At 55.8% G+C, this 17,549-nt stretch overlaps 8 protein-coding genes across 8 annotated transcripts; 4 read left to right on the top strand and 4 right to left on the bottom strand.

Moving 5' to 3' along the window:
- Positions 1 to 517: 517 nt before the first annotated feature.
- Positions 518 to 1,442, bottom strand: ATEG_01564 (sucrase/ferredoxin-like domain-containing protein; the record flags this gene model as incomplete). The annotated part of the gene is made up of 2 exons (XM_001208929.1): positions 518 to 1,081; positions 1,155 to 1,442. 2 exons carry the CDS (start codon positions 1,440 to 1,442, stop codon positions 518 to 520), a joined length of 852 nt encoding a protein of 283 aa, XP_001208929.1.
- Positions 1,443 to 2,139: 697 nt separating this feature from the next.
- ATEG_01563 (putative C6 transcription factor) lies at positions 2,140 to 4,699 on the top strand (the record flags this gene model as incomplete). Its single annotated transcript, XM_001208928.1, has 4 exons — positions 2,140 to 2,793; positions 2,848 to 4,126; positions 4,180 to 4,484; positions 4,553 to 4,699. 4 exons carry the CDS (start codon positions 2,140 to 2,142, stop codon positions 4,697 to 4,699), a joined length of 2,385 nt encoding a protein of 794 aa, XP_001208928.1.
- Positions 4,700 to 5,489: 790 nt separating this feature from the next.
- Positions 5,490 to 6,470, top strand: ATEG_01562 (endo 1,5-alpha-arabinase; the record flags this gene model as incomplete). Its single annotated transcript, XM_001208927.1, has 1 exon — positions 5,490 to 6,470. One exon carries the CDS (start codon positions 5,490 to 5,492, stop codon positions 6,468 to 6,470), a length of 981 nt encoding a protein of 326 aa, XP_001208927.1.
- Positions 6,471 to 7,028: 558 nt separating this feature from the next.
- Positions 7,029 to 9,021, bottom strand: ATEG_01561 (uncharacterized protein; the record flags this gene model as incomplete). Its single annotated transcript, XM_001208926.1, has 3 exons — positions 7,029 to 7,218; positions 7,274 to 7,844; positions 8,070 to 9,021. The coding sequence occupies 3 exons, from the start codon at positions 9,019 to 9,021 to the stop codon at positions 7,029 to 7,031; spliced, it is 1,713 nt and encodes a 570-aa protein (XP_001208926.1).
- A 225-nt stretch (positions 9,022 to 9,246) lies between these two features.
- ATEG_01560 (uncharacterized protein) lies at positions 9,247 to 13,701 on the bottom strand (the record flags this gene model as incomplete). Its single annotated transcript, XM_001208925.1, has 8 exons — positions 9,247 to 10,014; positions 10,062 to 10,293; positions 10,348 to 11,211; positions 11,260 to 11,521; positions 11,699 to 11,920; positions 12,097 to 12,427; positions 12,491 to 13,511; positions 13,571 to 13,701. The coding sequence occupies 8 exons, from the start codon at positions 13,699 to 13,701 to the stop codon at positions 9,247 to 9,249; spliced, it is 3,831 nt and encodes a 1,276-aa protein (XP_001208925.1).
- Positions 13,702 to 14,414: 713 nt separating this feature from the next.
- Positions 14,415 to 15,497, top strand: ATEG_01559 (glycosyltransferase family 32 protein; the record flags this gene model as incomplete). Its single annotated transcript, XM_001208924.1, has 3 exons — positions 14,415 to 14,880; positions 14,938 to 15,169; positions 15,422 to 15,497. 3 exons carry the CDS (start codon positions 14,415 to 14,417, stop codon positions 15,495 to 15,497), a joined length of 774 nt encoding a protein of 257 aa, XP_001208924.1.
- Positions 15,498 to 15,704: 207 nt separating this feature from the next.
- On the bottom strand, positions 15,705 to 16,314 carry ATEG_01558 (uncharacterized protein; the record flags this gene model as incomplete). The annotated part of the gene is made up of 2 exons (XM_001208923.1): positions 15,705 to 15,993; positions 16,232 to 16,314. 2 exons carry the CDS (start codon positions 16,312 to 16,314, stop codon positions 15,705 to 15,707), a joined length of 372 nt encoding a protein of 123 aa, XP_001208923.1.
- Positions 16,315 to 16,842: 528 nt separating this feature from the next.
- Positions 16,843 to 17,355, top strand: ATEG_01557 (extracellular proline-rich protein; the record flags this gene model as incomplete). Its single annotated transcript, XM_001208922.1, has 1 exon — positions 16,843 to 17,355. One exon carries the CDS (start codon positions 16,843 to 16,845, stop codon positions 17,353 to 17,355), a length of 513 nt encoding a protein of 170 aa, XP_001208922.1.
- Between the last annotated feature and the right edge of the window lie 194 nt (positions 17,356 to 17,549).

Below are 17,549 nucleotides of genomic sequence, written 5' to 3'. Positions count from 1 at the left end.
CTCTGCAATGACCTCAAGGTTCGGAAGTTGGCATCGTCAAGTGCGCCAGATGTTGTTGCACGGCTCGCAGGTCCTTTGGATCCATAAAGCCTGCCTGACTGTGATCGAGTACTTGCAGAGTACGAAGAAAGTGGTTAAGGGTACAAGGTTGGAATGTGAAAATATGGACAAGGAAGAGGATAATGACTTGGCTAGATAGCAATTGAGCGTCATTTTATTCGTCAGGTATTCGTTACACCACCTCCGAAGCAGGACGCTGTGTGTATTTGGGCGACTCGACAAATTAGTCCTTAGCTACCTAGTAGCTCTCTCACATTATTCTGATGCTCCTCTAGCAACCTTCTATATCACACCAATCACCACTTTTCGAGATCACCTTTCGACGTTAATAATAAGAACTTCAACCCATTGCTCTGCCTGTTTATCTATCAGACCAGAAGATCTGTATCAGACAATCGAAGAACTTGCATAATGGAACGACCATCACAAGATCATCTTATCGTCCTCGACCCTCCCATCACCAACTCGTCAGCCCGCGTAGTCGGTCAAATCCGCCCCGTAACTGGGTCTCCGGGTGCACTACCTTGCCCTGAAGCAAAGTGTACTCGACCAGTCCCTGGCAGTGCTCGGGCTTCACTCGCGCCAACCAAATCATCTGCTGTTCTTTCCGCCGGTAGACAAGAACGTTAGCGGCAAACTTGTGGCCCCCGACATGTGAGACATAGAAGATCCCGGCTCCACCAGGACGCTCGTCGTCAGTGTCGCGGTACAGACCCCGAGGTCGGAGGTGTCGCTCTAATTCTTTCTTGATTAACGGAGCCGTAATTCCACAGCGTGCATCGCGTCGTTTGTGGGAGCATAGCAGTATCACATAGTCATATTCGCAAGGCCGGGACGTCAGTCGCGACGTGGCGGGCTGGTCCGTCGGGGCGTCTATGAAACAGTCGATGAGTTCCCGGACGTCGCCCGGGCTGACTCCATCAACAAAGGTAAAAGACGGTAAGAGCAGGACCGTGGTTCCGGTTTGCTTTTCCGAGTCACTCTCAGGGGGGTTAAGGTTCGAAGCGGAGACCATGAGCCGCTGTGGTATTTGATGCCTAGTCAGCCAAGGACATTTAACTAGTAGTTACGACGCAGGGGAAAAGGTCACAGACCCCTTGTTTAGACTTGGCAGACGAGCTGTCAAAGGCCTCCATTAGGCTGCCTTTCTCTTGCTCGACCTTTTCGGTCCAATCTGACCGACCCGTCGCGACGAGCACATGCGTGCTAAATTGCTTGATATGTCCGTACAGTGGCCGGGAGGTTTCGATCTTGACTTTGGACGGGAAATGCACGGTGCAGTCGGCGCAGTCAGACTTGCAGTCGGGACCGTCTTGGCCAGGGTCAACGGTGGGGAAGAGATAGTCCGTGGTGGACTGGCGCCAGAGGAGAGACCGGAGCATGGTGGACACCCGACTGGACGATCAATGGGTCTAGCGGGTAGGAAAGAGACCCTTGATTTTGGGGACCAAGAAAAGAGGCAAATATATACGACAGAGATTATCGAGGGTGCCTAAAGGGCGCTGTACTCCGTATAGGCCCAGGGTATATATGTCGTAGTCTTTTTCGGAGATGCTGGGATGGGAATACACCGAGTACACCGAGGAAGTTATCCCCGAGATCCGGACGTCAGCATGACCGGGTGGGGAAGCGATTGGGTAGAGGAACATTGTGTAACAGAGAGTCTGATTCCAATAGGTAGATCCTCGGCAGAGGAAGCCAACAACGGAATATAATCCATCACCGTGAATCCGAATGTGTTGACGCTGGGGAAGAAAGAGACACAGAAGGATGCTTAATCGGGTTAAGCCTCGCAATGACTCAGCACGGACACTTCCCGAGGCCGCTAGTCCCCATCCGGTAGTTACCGCCGGGGTGGGGCCGTAACACGTAAGCGATGTCTTAGCTAATCCTGCATAGTCCGATGGTTCATGTCGAACCAGACGGCATAGAAAGAGTTCGACTACGGAGCTGCCTAGGGTAAAGAACTACTACGACTAGTCTGCGATGACATGATCATGTTCTCCTCTTACATACAGAGTACTCCTCCGTCGTTCTTCAGCTGATCCTGTCCCCTCAATCTCTCCCTCCCTCCCCATCATGACCGACGTCCAGCCCGATCCTCTTCCGGTGTCTGGTTCCCCCCGTCAGCAGGAACAGCCCCGGGTACGGAAGAGACGCCGTCGGACGGTGGCGTGCACCCAATGTCGCAGTCGGAAACTCCGCTGTGATCGTGAGTATCCCGTCTGCGGTCGATGTCAAAAGAGCAAAACGCCCTCCAAATGTACCTATGAAGATGGCTTCCTATGGCAACAACCCAATACGGTGGTTTCGCCCGCCTTCTCCGACCGAGGTTCCACCGGCGTCGTGCAATTACCGCCGGTTGATCGGTCGCATCCTACCCCAGACTCGGCGATAAGCAGTTTGCCGACTCGGCCTCAACATGCCGCCAAAGGGGTGCGTCCGGTTGAAGAGAAGCGAGATCATTTCTTGGAAACCGTCCTGGGAGCCCCCAAAGCTGCGGTGGATCAAGAACCCTATGTGAACCGGGAGGTGTTACAGCGTCCGGCCCATCATCATCAACACCATTCGTACCATCCCCGCCGTGAGGATTCGGCTCATTCCTCCAGCGATGAGGAAGAACCGGTGTCGCCCTCTCAGCAGTTGGATATGGCCCCGCGGTTTCTGATGCGCGGACGACAGACCAAGACTCGCTACAACGGATCTGGCATGTTTGCCAATCTAATCGCCCAGGTGCATATCCTCCAGAGTAGAATGCCCCGGGAATTATGACTAACCCTGATGCAGTTTCCTGATATTAGAACTTTTGCGGAGGATATCAGACTAACCAGTCCGCATCTGTCCGCTCTTCGTCCGGATCTCTTCCGGGTGAAGAAAGGCCTATGGAAGAAGGTCCTCGCGGATACCCCCTTTCCCGACCCGAATACAGCTTCGTTGATCGCCATGCTTCCGTCTCGTCGGGTAGTTGACGAGCTCGTCATGCTCTACTTTACCTACATTGAATCCACCCACCGGATTCTTCATGTCCCCTCGTTCCTCCGAGAGCTCGACGAGTTTTGGGCCCAGACGGACGAGCCCGATCGAGTGTCTTGTCTCTTTGTGGTGCAGTTACTGCTGATTTTGGCATGTGCATGGAACCTCGCGGACGCGGAGTCACTGCAGATGAAAAACGAGGCCCATCTGACTTGTTACACTGCAGTCGAGTGGGTGCTGCATGCCGAAAAGTGGATTGAGAATACCCACATCAAACGGCCGGACATCACTGCGCTGCGCGTGTATGTGCTTTTAATCATTGCTCACAACATCCACGGGATGAAACGCAGCAAAGCGTGGCTGTCCATAGGGTCTATCGTGAAACAGGCCATGCTGAGCGGGTATCATCGTGACCCCAGCAAGTATACCAAGATTTCTATGTTCAACAAGGAAATGCGTCGCCGCATCTGGGCCACCATCGTGGAACTCGACCTTCAGATTTCCATGGAGCGTGGCATGCCGCCTTCAGTAAACGAGTCGGACTACGATACTGCGCCTCCGCTCAACATTAACGATAGCGATATCCAGGAAACGAGCGAAGAACTTCCACCGGAGCGACCCCTCACGGAGCTCACGGATTGCTCCTTTCAATCCGTGCTACTCAAATCCCTGCCTGTGAGGCTGAAAGTCTGTGCGTTGATGCATTCACCCCGGATCATCTGTCGATACGAGGAAATCTTACGCATCGACTGGGAACTTAACCGACATCTTTCGAAAATCCCATCGTGGTCTCTATCGGGAGTCGAAGATTTCCAGACCCAGCACCGGATGATCTTGATCAAAGCGCTGTTGGAAGCCAAGATCGGCTACAGTCTTCTGTCGATCCATACGCCATTTGCGATCGAAGCGCCGCGGGAGATCGTCTTCGCTCCGTCGGCGCGCGCTCGTCTGGAGGTTGCCACGATGATTCTCTCGACTCAAAAGCGGCTTCATGAAACTTCGCGACTGTTATCGCTCTGTATTCTGGGGGATTGGACCGTGCAGGCTTACTGCTCCATCTGCCAGTTACTCCATGAGGGAGAGGGCGGTGCTGGTATGTTCGAATTCCCTGCCTCACGACCGATCCGCTGTCTAACTAATCTCCAGGATCGTCGGCGATGTCTCTCACTCGGACACTGACGGGCATGCCGGAGTCGTTGGTCTCGCTGGCGGAGACGGTTCTCACCTGCCTGGAGTCCCGCTGGCTGCTTGTCGTCAAAGGAGCCAAGGAGTACTTCTTCATGTCCACTCTGCTGGCGTTGGCCAAGGTGACGCTCTGGCCGGGACAGGCCAATCTATATAAGCAGGAGGTGGTGAACCGGGTGATCTTTTTCGCACAGACGCTGTTTACGCGTCATGCCAATTGCGCTCATCTCGGGGAGTGGGGGATGGGGAACTTTAAGACGAATCAAGTGAGTCTTTGGACTACGGAGTACGGGCGTACCGAGGCATCCAGGATTCTAACAGCTCTCCTCTCCAGGTCCCAAGCGTGACTGCTAGCACGGCTATGGGAACGCCGATGGCTCCGGACTTGAGTCTGTGGCACCCCCCGGGCGGATTTGGCGTGCCGGCAAGTGCTTCTGTTCCTCGCTTGATTGCTCTACAATATGCATTGCTAGTCAACTAACCGCTTACCCACTTACACAGCAGGGAGAATTGGATCCGTTTCTGGACGCATTCGATTGGGCGGATCTGACGGGCATCACCTTTGAAGGTTGATCGATGCGATCTCGGTAAGGTACTCTCGCTCTCTTCTGATGATGGGGGTGTGCTGGACATGTTGTATATAACATTCTGTCAATGCTGTATGATGATCGATGATGGCTATGATGATGATGACGCTGCAAATAGGGGCTTCTGGCGTTGCAATGCGATGATCGGCTGTCGATCCGCGGATGGCCGATGGATGCCTAGCCTCACAAAGGTTAATCCGCATTGACTCTGGTCCCTGTCGGAAGGGTCTCGCCCGCGTATTACTTATTTACCCGCTGCTGTTGACTGCTGCTGGCCTATAAATAAGCCCGGGGGGGCTGTACAGTACATACAGGTACAGGCTCCATACTCCAGAATACCCTGGACCGGTGCCATCGCAGCATGATTGCTTCGCCTCCCTTCGTCAATTTTTTCCCTCGACGCGCCCGCGCTTTTCATAGGACGTTGATCTGCTGGTCGGGTTTTTGGACATTAAGATAAGGCACCGGAAGAGACCGATTTTTTTCCCTCTAAGAAAAGTCATATATTCTCCACCGCCTCCTTGTTGTCGCGGATTCTTTCCTTGATTCTTACTACCTATGCCTGTTTGACGTCAACATTTCGTCCCCCATTGTGTGGATATCCTTGTCTTTTTATCTTTATCTTCGTATTGTGTCGACGGTCAACTTCATACACCCATGATCTCCAACCCATAGCCTCCCTCCATGGTGCGCTTCGATCGGATCTTCGGGATCCTGCTCTCATGGCGATGCGCCGTCCATGCGGCGCCCGCGGATTCGCCGCTGGGCCCGCCATCCATTTTCTCCCAGACGACTCTATATCCATTGCCCAACCAGGGCCATCTCGCCGTCCATGACCCCAATATTGTGCATAACAACGGCGCATATTACATGTTTCGCGGCGGAGTCCACGTCCCCATTCTCAAGGCCACCAGTCTCGACGGGCCCTGGCAGCGCATCGGAACCGTGCTCGACGGGCCCAGCCTGATCAAGAAGGAAAATCGCACGCGGCCGTGGGCTCCCACCACGGTCGAATACAACGGTCGCTTCTACTGCTTCTACACCGTCAGTCGTCACGGGAGTCGCAACAGTGCCATTGGCGTCGCCTCGACGGACGCGATCGAAGGCTCGTGGACCGACCATGGCGCCGTGATCAACACCGAGAAGGGTCCACATTCGCAGATCTGGCCGTACACCGAGTCCAATGCCATCGACGCCAGCTTCATCACCGACCAGCAATCGGGGAAACCATACCTCCTATACGGCAGTTTCTGGCACGGCATCTACCAGGTGCCTCTCGCGACCGATCTGCTATCCGTGGAGGACCCGGACCACCCCGATGCGAAGAACCTGGCCTACGTGCCCGACCAGAAGGTGAAGCCCATCGAGGGGTCGTTCATGAGCTATCGGGAACCGTATTATTACCTGTGGTTCAGCCACGGAAAATGCTGTCGGTTCCTGGGTAAGGGATTCCCGGTCGCGGGGAAAGAATACAGCATTCGCGTGGGGCGGTCGAAGGACGTGCGCGGGCCGTTTGTCGATAAAAACGGCGTATCTTTGCTAGAAGGAGGCGGCACGGTCGTCTACGACTCGAATCGGGGGGTGGTGTATGCCCCAGGGGGCGTGGGGGTTTTATCGGGCAATGCGACGGATCCGGATATTTTGTACTATCACTACCGTGAGTAGTCCTGCCAGAATCTGGACAAGGGCCCAACTAACGTGCGCAGTCAACACGTCGGTTGGCTTTACTGATGCTGTACGTCTACCCAATGGCTCCAGATGCAGGCAGAATTAACCGATGCAGGACGCACATCTCGGCTGGAATTACCTGGGCTATGTGGACGGGTGGCCAGAAGCAAGGTTTGTCAGATATCCAGACTGACTTGATTGACACATGCTCATGGAAGGAATTGCCACAGGGCCTCGAAGAATGCCGGGTCGCATCTCCGCCCGAACTACCAGCTCACGATCACGACTATATTGTGTATGTGCTTGGCTGGTTGCCACCCATCTGCGTGGTCTCAAACTGATTGTATCCATCTTAGTTTCCGGGTGGTTCTTATGGTTGTACTGCTAACCTGGGCTCCTCGTATCACCCTGCCGTCGGGTATAGAGCAGGTTTGGACTGGACTGGCGTTATCGGTTTCTTTCAGCAACGGCGCCGGGTTGCATCGTGCATATAGATCTTTGGGTATATACGTTTCATGGATGAATATAGAACTGATGATTTCCCTGTTCTCTGCTCTACGGGTCCCATCCGCCGTCCACATTCAGCACTGTCCCCGTCGTGTAGGACGCCGCATCGCTAAGCAGGAAGACCACCGAGTGGGCGACCTCGTCGGCGGTGCCGTGACGCGAAAAGACGATGGGGTTGGCTCCCAGCTCGCCCTGAATGCCCTTTGCCTTGTCGAGGAGGGGGGTTTGAATGGAGCCACTGACTGATCAGCACAAGATCACCAACAGGAGACAAGCGGAACGGGCCAACTCACGGAGCAACAGCATTCACCCGAATCTCCGGCCCAACCTCCTTCGCCAAACTCTTCGTCAACCCCACGACCCCATGCTTTGTCGCCGAATACGCTGCATGCAGCGCAAACCCCCGCAGACCCTGGATACTGCTCGCATTGACAATACTCCCGACGCGGGCCGTCTTCTCGATGGCGCGCACCTGCGCTCGCAGACAGTACATGGTTCCGGTGAGGTTGACACGCAGCAACATATCCCACTCGTCGTCGTCGATGTCGGCGAGCCGGCCGATACCGTGGTGCCGGCCAATCGTGCCGGCCATGTTGGCGGCGCCGTCGAGATGCCCGAATTTCTGGACCGTGGCGTCGATCCAGGCGTTGACTGAAGCGGCGGAGCTGATGTCCACGACCGTCGTGAGGATGTTGTCGGCGTCGGAGTTGAGCGTGACGAAGGCGGCCTGCAGCACGTCGGCGTTGATGTCGGCTAGGGAGAGTTTGGCGCCCTGGCGATGCAGGTGTTGGGCGACGGCCAGGCCGATGCCCGCGAGGCCGGTGACGGTATAGACCTTGTTCTTGACGGAGTCCATTGCTGTCCCTGTAGAGAGGTTGAAGTGGGAAGAGGTGGAATTGACAGAGGGGAAGAGGGGAATCGGAGAATCTCCGCATTTCGTCCCCGCAGTTTCTCCGTTTTGCCAGATCGGGTAAATTCATGTTCTTCATCTACGGAGTATACCAAGTACTGTACATTCTCGTTCTGGTGAGTGCTTGAGTGCTTTCATTTAGTTCTGGTGATTCGACCTTGACTGGTGCTACAGCGTACGCCGGAGTCGCATGTCATCATCAACATGCCAGCCCTTCTCTACTCCAGGGTCTGCCCCGTGTTCGATCAACCATCGCGCGCGCTCCACGGCGCCGGCCATCGCAGCCAGGAGAAGGGCGTACCGCGGCTCTACATACCGCGTCTCCATTCTCTGGTTGACGTCTGCGCCGCGCTCCACCAAGAACTCCATCACGGGAATGCGGCCGATATCAGACTCCCTGCTCATAGGTTGAGACGCGGAGCCCCGCAGAACGGCGCGTGCAGCCGCATGCAGTGGATACCCGTTGTCCATAACAGCCCCTGCATCCAGGAGCAACCGCACTGCCTCCGGGCTCCCACGTGCAGCAGCCAATTCAAGCGCACAGCCGGAGTTCTTCACCGACTCGCCGAAGCGCTCGTACGGACTGTCGTACGGGCGTTGCGGGCCACGGTTGGGATCCGCCCCATGAGAGAGAAACCACCGAAGCAATGGGAGGTTGGTGACGACCTCCGGGAGCAGGACGTGTCCGTAGTACCCGGGGGTATTGGGTGTCCAGCCGTGTTGGCTCAGGACTTCGAAGAGCGGGATCTGCTGCGCCGTCGGTGCGAGGAGCACGTCGGATGGTGTGCCGCGGGTCATGGGAGCCCCGGCAGCGAGCAGGTAGCTGGCTATGTCGACGCGGCCGGCTCTGATGGCGAGGGGGAGACCACGGTGGAGGAAGGCTGGGGTGCGGCTGTGTGCCGTGACAATGGACTGTACGGCCGCGAGAGAGTTGCCCCGACAGGCGTGTTCGAATTCGGTGACATGGGAAGGTTGAGGATGGAATAGCAGAGGGGCATCGGCCTCAGTCAGAGGAACCTCGTCCCAGATCGAGGGCATTCGGCGAGAATTGTTGTGCTGGGGTTGCTGCGCCATTTGATGGCGGATTTGGCGGATTATGGCCTGTCTCATGCGATCTGTTGCAGAATCCATATTGGAGCGGCTGACAGGAGTGAGAATGGAGATGAACAGGATGTGTTGATCTGGGTATATCTCGCTCACTGCGATTGCTCTACAAGGCTGACACCGCTGTGGCGGAGTATTGTGGATCCATAAGGCTGACTTTATGGCCTAGGATGCTGTTGAAAGCTCGGCGCACTATCTGTCCTCTTTCTTTACTTTCTGTGCGTGCAAGGTATACTATCTATACTAACGAGCTCAACACTTGATAATCTCCTCTCCCACCATGAACACAGGCGCCCGCGCTGTCCGTCGCGACAGATCAGCCTCACACCAAGTCACTCTCCCCTGCTGATCCCAACCGAACCGTACAGACCCTCCACCGCGCAGGCGCAGTCCTTCGACCGAGCCACCGCCCCAGGCCGAAGGGATCGCCGGTCCTAGTACCACTCGTTGGACCTTCGTCTGGTCCGACGCTGGTCTATCCAGATCCCGGACGAGAAGCGAAGTGACGGCCCCCATGATCCCAAAATTTGCATCGATCTGGAACGGCGGAGCCCCAGTGTACATGGAAAGTCCGTTGGCTGCAAAATTGTTCTGCACCGCCAGGGTCAACATGGAATACGCAGTCTCCGTGTGATTGAGCAGCGCCCAGCACGCACTCCGCCACATCTTACCCCACCCGGTGTTCTGATCTGCTACCCCGTCGCCGCGCGACCGCAGCGTTGTGGCTACCGCCTGCGACACGTTGGTGTACTGGTTGTTGAGCGCGTGCATAGCGTAGCCTGGGTACCAGGCATGAAGGTTGGAGAGGTGCCGGTGGGTGTCGTTGGGAGTGTCGAGGTCGAGCTTCCATTCTTGGATCTGGCCCCAGGAGCCGATGTGGATGCCATTGTCTAATGCTGCGAATTTGGATGCGATGGCGCGGCGGAATAGGCGGTCTTTATCGCCTGAGGCTGTCCACCCGCGGAGAACGTGGTCGAAGAGTTCCCAGATGAGCTGCTGGTAGTTTGTGCAGCCGAATGTCTGTTCGACTATTAGTATGGGCTGTATCGTGCTGCGTGACAACTCACCGTCGGTCCATGTTCGGGGGAATTGCAGGGGTTCACCACCCAGGTCCCGTCGTTGAAATGCTCATCCTGGACTAGCTGGGACAGCCAGAACTGCGCGGCCCCCTTGAGGATGGGATACCCCATGCTCTGATACCATGCGGCGTCCTGGGTATAGTCGAAATGGTCCCAAACGTGTTGTGACATCCATGCATTGACGGCTGGATAGTTGGCCCATTGCGCATCGTTTTTCATCCTATCCCAGCGTTAGCTTCATACCCAGCAGGACCACGGAGTTCCAAATACATACGCAGTATGCCCGAAGACGTTCATCTCATCATGCGTCACCCATCCCTCACCCCCGTACAACAGCCGCGCAGTCTCCTGTCCCCGCGGCAGCCACGTGTCGGCCATATACTTCCAAAGCGGCTCCGTCAACTCGCCCAGGCCGACCTGCTCAACCGCCCAGTGGTTCATTTGCAGATTGATGTTGGCGTGGTAGTCCGCGCTCCAGGCGGGGGACGCCTGCTCCGTCCAGAGCCCTTGAAGATTCGGCGGGAGACTGCCCGCGCGGGAGGACGACATGAACAGGTATCGCCCGTAGTCGAAGAGGAGGCCCTCGATGAACGGGTCCCCGGGCTGGGTGTACGCGGCGATGAGCTCCGTGGTGGGCTTTCCTGCCGAGTCCCTGCGATCGGGGAGGGTGAGAGTGAACCCGTCGGAGATGGCGCGGAAGTCCTTGACGTGCGATGATTTGAGCTGGGCGTATGACTTTTTCGCTGCTTTGGACGCTGTCTGCAGTACTTTCTCGTACGGATCGCTTCCGCGGAAGGAGAACTTGGCTGCGGCGTTGCCCTTCGACGCGTCGTAGTTCGTGTCTGCCGCCAGCACGATGTACACCTCCTTCTGGCCGCTGGGGACGCGCACCACGGTTCCTGCGCAGAAATCGCCCGACGATTTCCCCGGTACAACCACCGTCGCGCGCGCGTTGTAAATCATCCCGATGGTCGGGAAGGTCTGTCCGTACAGACTGATACTGTTTGCATGACAAGTCACGTTGGGCGCGGGCGAGACCACCTGGTTTTCCAGGCCGATCTCGACAGACGGAAGAGAAGCGTTGGCGGACGAGATGTGATACACGCATACCTGGTCCGGGTACGAGCAGAATGCCGTCCTGCGCATGTCAGCGCAATCCGCACCGGGCAAGTGAGTAAATACTTACCTATTATAGAGCGCATTCCCAACCGCAAACCCGTCCGTATACACCCCTGATTTCATATCGAGCCTCCGTCTGTACCCACGGACATTCTCCAGCTCCCCCAGGTCGATGGTCAGGTTTCCTAGGACCTGGTACGACCCGTAGGAGGGGAATTCGCCCAGGAGGGCCGAGACGTTGCCCGTTCCATTTTGGAAGATGAAATCGCGTATTCCAGGGAGGGCCTCAGCTCTGCAGTTGTTCGGGTTGCCACCCGCGTATGCCTTTTCTGTTAGAGGGTGAGTCTGGTTTAGGGAGTATGATCTGTTACCGGGTCTTCGAAGGGTCCGCCGTGCCAGAGCGAGTCGACGTTTAGATTGACTGTTTCTTTGCCGTATGAACCGACCGGCATTGCTGCATAGGCCACGTTAGCATTGATGGGAGGATAGGCCAGGTCGGAACGTACCTCCCAGCCGGCCATTGCCTAGAGGAAACGCGGTGGTGATGAAATTGCCATAGTCGCCTGGAGTGTTTGACCACAGCGATTTCGCCGTGGCCCCAGGGATGATCAGGAAGAATAATGAGTGTTTTGACAACATTTGGGAGCACCAAGACAGCACAGTGAAGTGCATTTCACGAGGTCCAGCGGCCGTATAAATACCCCGATCGTGCGCTGATCTGGGACGGACTGCGCGACAGTAGTCCAAAGGTAAATGCAAACTAGAATGAAACCAGAATGATCAATTGGCGGACTAATTATTTAGACCCTGCGGAGATGCACCGCCGGAACATATCTAGCCTCCACCGTTACATCTGTACGGGGTATCCAGTCTATCCAAAACTTCTATCACGTCTATAGTTTACTCTGAGCCTCCCGGTTCGCCCGCTGCCACATGCGCCGCCGCCGCTCGTGGCCTGCGTTGAAATCGTCCACCCACGCCTGCTCGAACGGCGGCAACCGCCGTCCCGGCGCGCCCGGCGCAGGCTCCCCGGCCAGCGCGCGGAGCTTCTCAAAGTATTCCTCAAAGTCCGGGTTCACCATCAAGAACCCCGGGCCGTCGCCTTTCACCGCGATACGGTCGGCTTCCCATTTCTGCTGCTCGGTTAGCGGGGGCAGCTGGGCCTTGCCAGCGAGCACGCGCGCGGCAGCCACGGCTTGCCATTCAAATAGTTTGAAGGTTAAACCGGCGCCGACCTGTCGTTGTCAGTATGCAAATCGGTGCTAATCAGAAGACAAGAGGGTGAAGGGGAAACGTACCGCACCCAGGAAAACGAGAGACGGATCTCGCTGGTAGAACACATGCAGATACAGATCCGGTACGCGGTTATTCCGGATGGGAATGTCCGGGAGGAACGGCAGCGTCCAGGTGAACCCTGTGCCGAAGATAATGTGGTCGACGTCGGAGACTGACGTCCCGTCCTCGAAGTGTACGGTGCGCGCGCCGTCCTCACACGACACGCGCGCGATGGGCGGCCGCCGCTGGATCTGCGGGTGCTTGAAGGCCTCGTCACCAAAGTAGACGTTGTACTTGCCGCGGACGACGGCGATGATGGGGTCCTGCGCGGCGCCGATCAGGCTGACGGCCGTGTCGGCGGCGGAGACCGAGGCGCCGACTGTGATGACTTTCTGCTTGTTGTCAGCAATCAACCTATCTATAGACAAGAGGAGGTATGTCGGTAGGGGGAGATGCACCTTTCCCCGATACTTCTCCGGTCCCCGATACTGCTTGGTGTGCTCCACGCTGCCGGGGTATTTCTGCGCAAACTCTTTCAGTCCCGGGATGGCCGGCACATATGGCACGTTAAAATGGCCCGAGGCGACGACCAGCGCATCGACGGTCTCGGACCACCAGTAGTCGTATCCTGGGCGGGCGCCCGCGCGGCGCAGGGTGAGCACCCACCGCCCCGAGACGGGGTCCTTGATGGCGCGCTCGACGGTGGTGTTGTACTCGACCAGGTCCTGGTAGCCGTTGCGGTTGAGCAGGTCCTCGATGTACTGGCAGATGACGGTATGGTGGCGGAAGGGGGTGTCCGGGCCGTGCAGGGCGATGGAGGCGTCGGAGCGGACGGCGGGAATGGGTTCCTGGGAGTATTCCATGACAGAGGCGTCGACGTTGGTGTGCAGCGTGGGGTAGATGTGGGCGTCGGCGTAGCGATGCTGCGTCACGGCGGGCAGATGCGCCGGGAGCGTCGAGGGCAGCGGGATGGGGGCGTCTGCTGTGCGCGTCGAGAGACGGTCGATGTCGAGCGGTTCGGGGGTTTCGTTTTCTCGTGAGATCCTTCCGGCTATACGTCAATACGGTTCCTTTCCTGATGTCGCAGCGGGTGATTGACGTACCAACATCCACCGGCCTTTTCCTGCCGTTCAAACACGCGGATCACATCAAAGGCCTGTTCCTGGACCAGCGCATCGACTGCAATGGCCCCGGATGGGCCCGTGCCGATAACTGCGACGCTCTTTATGGGCATGTTGACAGATGCGCTGCGCTTGTGGTCAATTGGGCTGGTGAAAGTGGACGCCCGTGTCGAGTGAGAGACCGCGGGGTGTATATTCCCCTGATTAGGAGGATATCAAGGCTTATCGCAGGCTGCTCGTGATGCAAATACCGAGCTGAATTGCATCACCAGCAGCCATTGATAAGAATTTTTACTTTGCCTTATCGAGATGGAGCGGAAGGTTTGGGTTTTGCACGATGATTGGTGTGGTCTTGAATAAGGTATGCATGGTGATTGGTCAGACTCTTCTAGAATGCATGTTGATTGGTGTTGGAGATTAAGTTGTGGGGAAGGCTAAACCCTAAAGGATCTGATATTGTTGTGTCCTGTCATGTCACCTCAACAGTCTTCGTCTAAGCAATCTATGAGACCTTTCAAACCAGCGGTATAAAAGCTGCAGAGCTCCAGTCATGCGGTAATGTGCAATCTGGTTGTGCGTGTTATGTCTCGAAGCTTCGCCACGACCTTTGTCCATAGGACAAAGACACAGCTATTAATATTGCGGTTGGCTTATAAAGATGATCCTAGTCCCTGGCTCATAAAAGAATCACGTAGCCTGTATTACCGCAGAATATATTCAGAACAATGGGTAGTCTTTGGTTCATCGTACACCGAAACATATATACTTCGGATGCCATTATTGAAAGCAGACACTGATCCTCATGACATTGACAATTGACGGCACCATGAGTTCCCTTCTCATTGGGCTGGTTGCCATTCTTCTAATCATCACAACCTTACTAGTGTCTATACCTGGAGGCGCACAGCTATTCCTCTTGATCAGACTTCCTCTAACCTGGCACACGTCGGCAGCACATTCAGTTATTTCACAGCATTTTGATGGCTTCGATGTCACCTTCCGCGCTTACGACAACACAAACACTTCAGTTCCCCCCAGACACGACCCCACCGTAGTTCCTCCACGACTACACCACATCCTCTTGGGCCCATCACAGCCGCATGTGGAACAGTCTATCGCAAGAGCCGCATGCTTGAAGCTCCATCCAGGATGGCAGCCGTTCTTCTGGGACGACGTCAGCGCAGACGAGTTTGTGCAACAGCATTTCCCAAAATACTGGGAGATGTGGCGGAATTACCCGTACTGGGAGCAAAAGGTTGATGCGCTTCGATACGTGTTGTATACGGATGGGGGTGAGTGACGGCCTACGGAAATAATAGAGGGGATAATACTCATGGTTTATTGCCCAGGTGCGGTCCTGGATCTAGACCTCGAATGCAAACGCTCGTTGGAACCGTTACGCCGGTTCGAGTTCGTCGCACCAGCCGCTCATCCATTTGGGTTCTCCGTTGACATGATGATGGCATCCCCGCGGAACGCCTTTGTCAAGGAGCTGATTTGGAATTTGCCCGCTTTTAATCGACAATGGCTGCTGTCTCCGGATGCAACGGCCATGTTCAGTACCGGGCGTCATTATGCTTCGTATGTTCAAGTTTGGTATTACAGAGTTAGGTACTGATCGGATGTCTAGGACTATTTTTACGACGCAAAACGACAGAAGTTCGCTGCGCATCCTGTCATGACCACCGCAGATTCCGTCCATGCATATGCTGGACGGAAGAGTGACCACCCCACTGTTTCGTCGTCTCGGGTCATCATGGTATGGATGGGCGGGAGCTTTTGTCAGGAGGCTCAAAGAGAAAGACATAGCTTTTATCGCGCTTATGGTTGTAGCTGGCGTTATGCTCAGCGGGATGATCATCCGCTGGTGTCGCAATGCTCACAGAAGAGAGAAAGCATTGGTGCATAGGTTCGATGAAAAGCTAGTATAGGATGATAGAAATATATTATGCGCATTGCCGCGAGTCATGTGCACATGTTAATACGTATATACAGCTTAGACGCATTCTATAGGCATCAATTTGGTCGTCGACACAAAGTGGTTCAAGATTGGGATGGGTGACCTCAGGCAGCAAGCGTGACGGGATGAACCCTAAGAGAGCCGACGACACGCAATCTACTCCGTACGGAGTACCAACTCTTCTACTTCTCGAATGATGAGTTCCTGATAAGTCCCCAGCGAGTCCCCGGTTCGTGCTTTGCTGGATCCCCTTTTTTGAGACGGCGGTTCCATGGAACGGCCGTTCCTCGGCTCATCACCCCATCCGGGCAGGATGACCGCGATCGACAACGCTCCTCCACTTCGCTTTGGAGTCACGATCTGACGGACAACGGTTCGATCAAGTTGCAAGAATTGGCCTGACTGCGCCCAAGGTTCGCCGGCAATGGGTCCACCGCCACGTAGGCTGTGCCCTGTTTTGATCAGATCCATTGACTCCATTCTCCGGAGATATGGAGTACGCAGAGGCCTGGAACCGAACAGCAATTCAGTCGACTTGAAGAGTGTCGATCACCAAACGCCATGCAAATAAGTCCCCTTATCGGGCTCTGACCATCAGAGGTGGTCGATTCTCCACAATTCAACGACCAACGATCCAAATCCCAGTTAGGGACCCGAAGTTTGAGACAGACCAGACCATGTACCTCGCTCGGCCGTCGGAAGATGACTCCAAGATGGCGAACAGTGATGAGGTCATATACAGGTCGGCATTCGGTTGATGAGCCATTTCGCTATCAGCCCCAGAACCGGGACTAGATTTTGAGACGCTCATGGGAAACTGGTTCGCAATCGACCGGGAATTGGAACCTCCAACGTTTCGCAAGGGCAGATCATTGCGTTTTATGTCACTACAGAGCAGGCCAGACCGGCATTTCTTCGCCAGGGCCTCGTCGATCTAGGCTTTGACCTAGGCTTTTGGTCAAATACCGTTCGGCTAGGAAGATGGTCGTCTTCTTGCCGACCCACCGCATACTGGAGATATCGAACACCATGTGCCCGGAGCTCAATGATCTACCTATCAACTTTCCAGGATGAGACAAAACGTGCTCTCCAGGGCTGGACCGAATGGCCCATATTCTAATCCTCGTCGACTCGAGACGAACCCTTGATCTGGGGCCCAGATCGCGGAGTCGAAGGTATATAAACACCCGTCGTGCTCACCACCATCCTCGCATCCAGGCTGTGCCTTCAATCACTTTCTTCTACCACTGTCCTTCTAAACCAATCTTATTAAACCACTATCATTCTTTCCAACATGAAGTTCTCCAACATCGCCGCTCTGGGCTTCGCAGGCTGTGCCCTCGCCCTGCCCACTCCGGCCGAAGAGAGCCAGGGCCTCGACCTGCCCTTCTCTCTGCCCTTCCCTCTGCCCACCGGCTTGCCAACCGACCTGCCCATTCCTTCCGGCTTGTCTGGCCTGCTCCCCTCGGGCTTCCCGACTGACCTGCCATTGTCTATCCCCACCGGCCTCATTCCCTCTGGCCTCCCTCTCGAGAAGCGCCAGGGCCTGGGTGACCTGCCTTTCTCGATCCCTACCGACCTGCCCTTCTCGCTGCCGACGGGTATCCCGACTGATCTGCCGTTCCCGTTGCCGTCGGGCCTGCTTACCGGGCTTCCTACGGGCCTGCCGACTGGTCTGCCTCCGTTCCCTGGGTCCCCGTCCGCGTCCGCGTCCCCGACTCCGACCCCGTCTCCCTCTTCCTCTGCGGTCCCGAGCAGCACGCCTACCCCGAAGCCGACTAGCTCGGCGGTCCCTTTTGCTGCCTAAGTAGCGGAATGTGGATGGGGATGAGGTTGTGAGTGTTGTTGGTGTTGAGTGTTGCGGTGTGATGATGTATGGTGGGGATGAGGGGCACTGAACTACTGTCATGTCAAGAACAGCCAGGAACAAGCTCCACTTGTAGTCAGTGAAAGTCAATGAATGAATAGAAAAGTGGAGGTACATCGTCTATCCGTTACGTA

The sequence above is a fragment of the Aspergillus terreus genome, genomic scaffold, assembly GCF_000149615.1.
Source record: "Aspergillus terreus NIH2624 scaffold_2 genomic scaffold, whole genome shotgun sequence".
NCBI lineage: Eukaryota > Fungi > Ascomycota > Eurotiomycetes > Eurotiales > Aspergillaceae > Aspergillus > Aspergillus terreus.
This window is presented reverse-complemented; position numbering and strand designations above follow the sequence as displayed.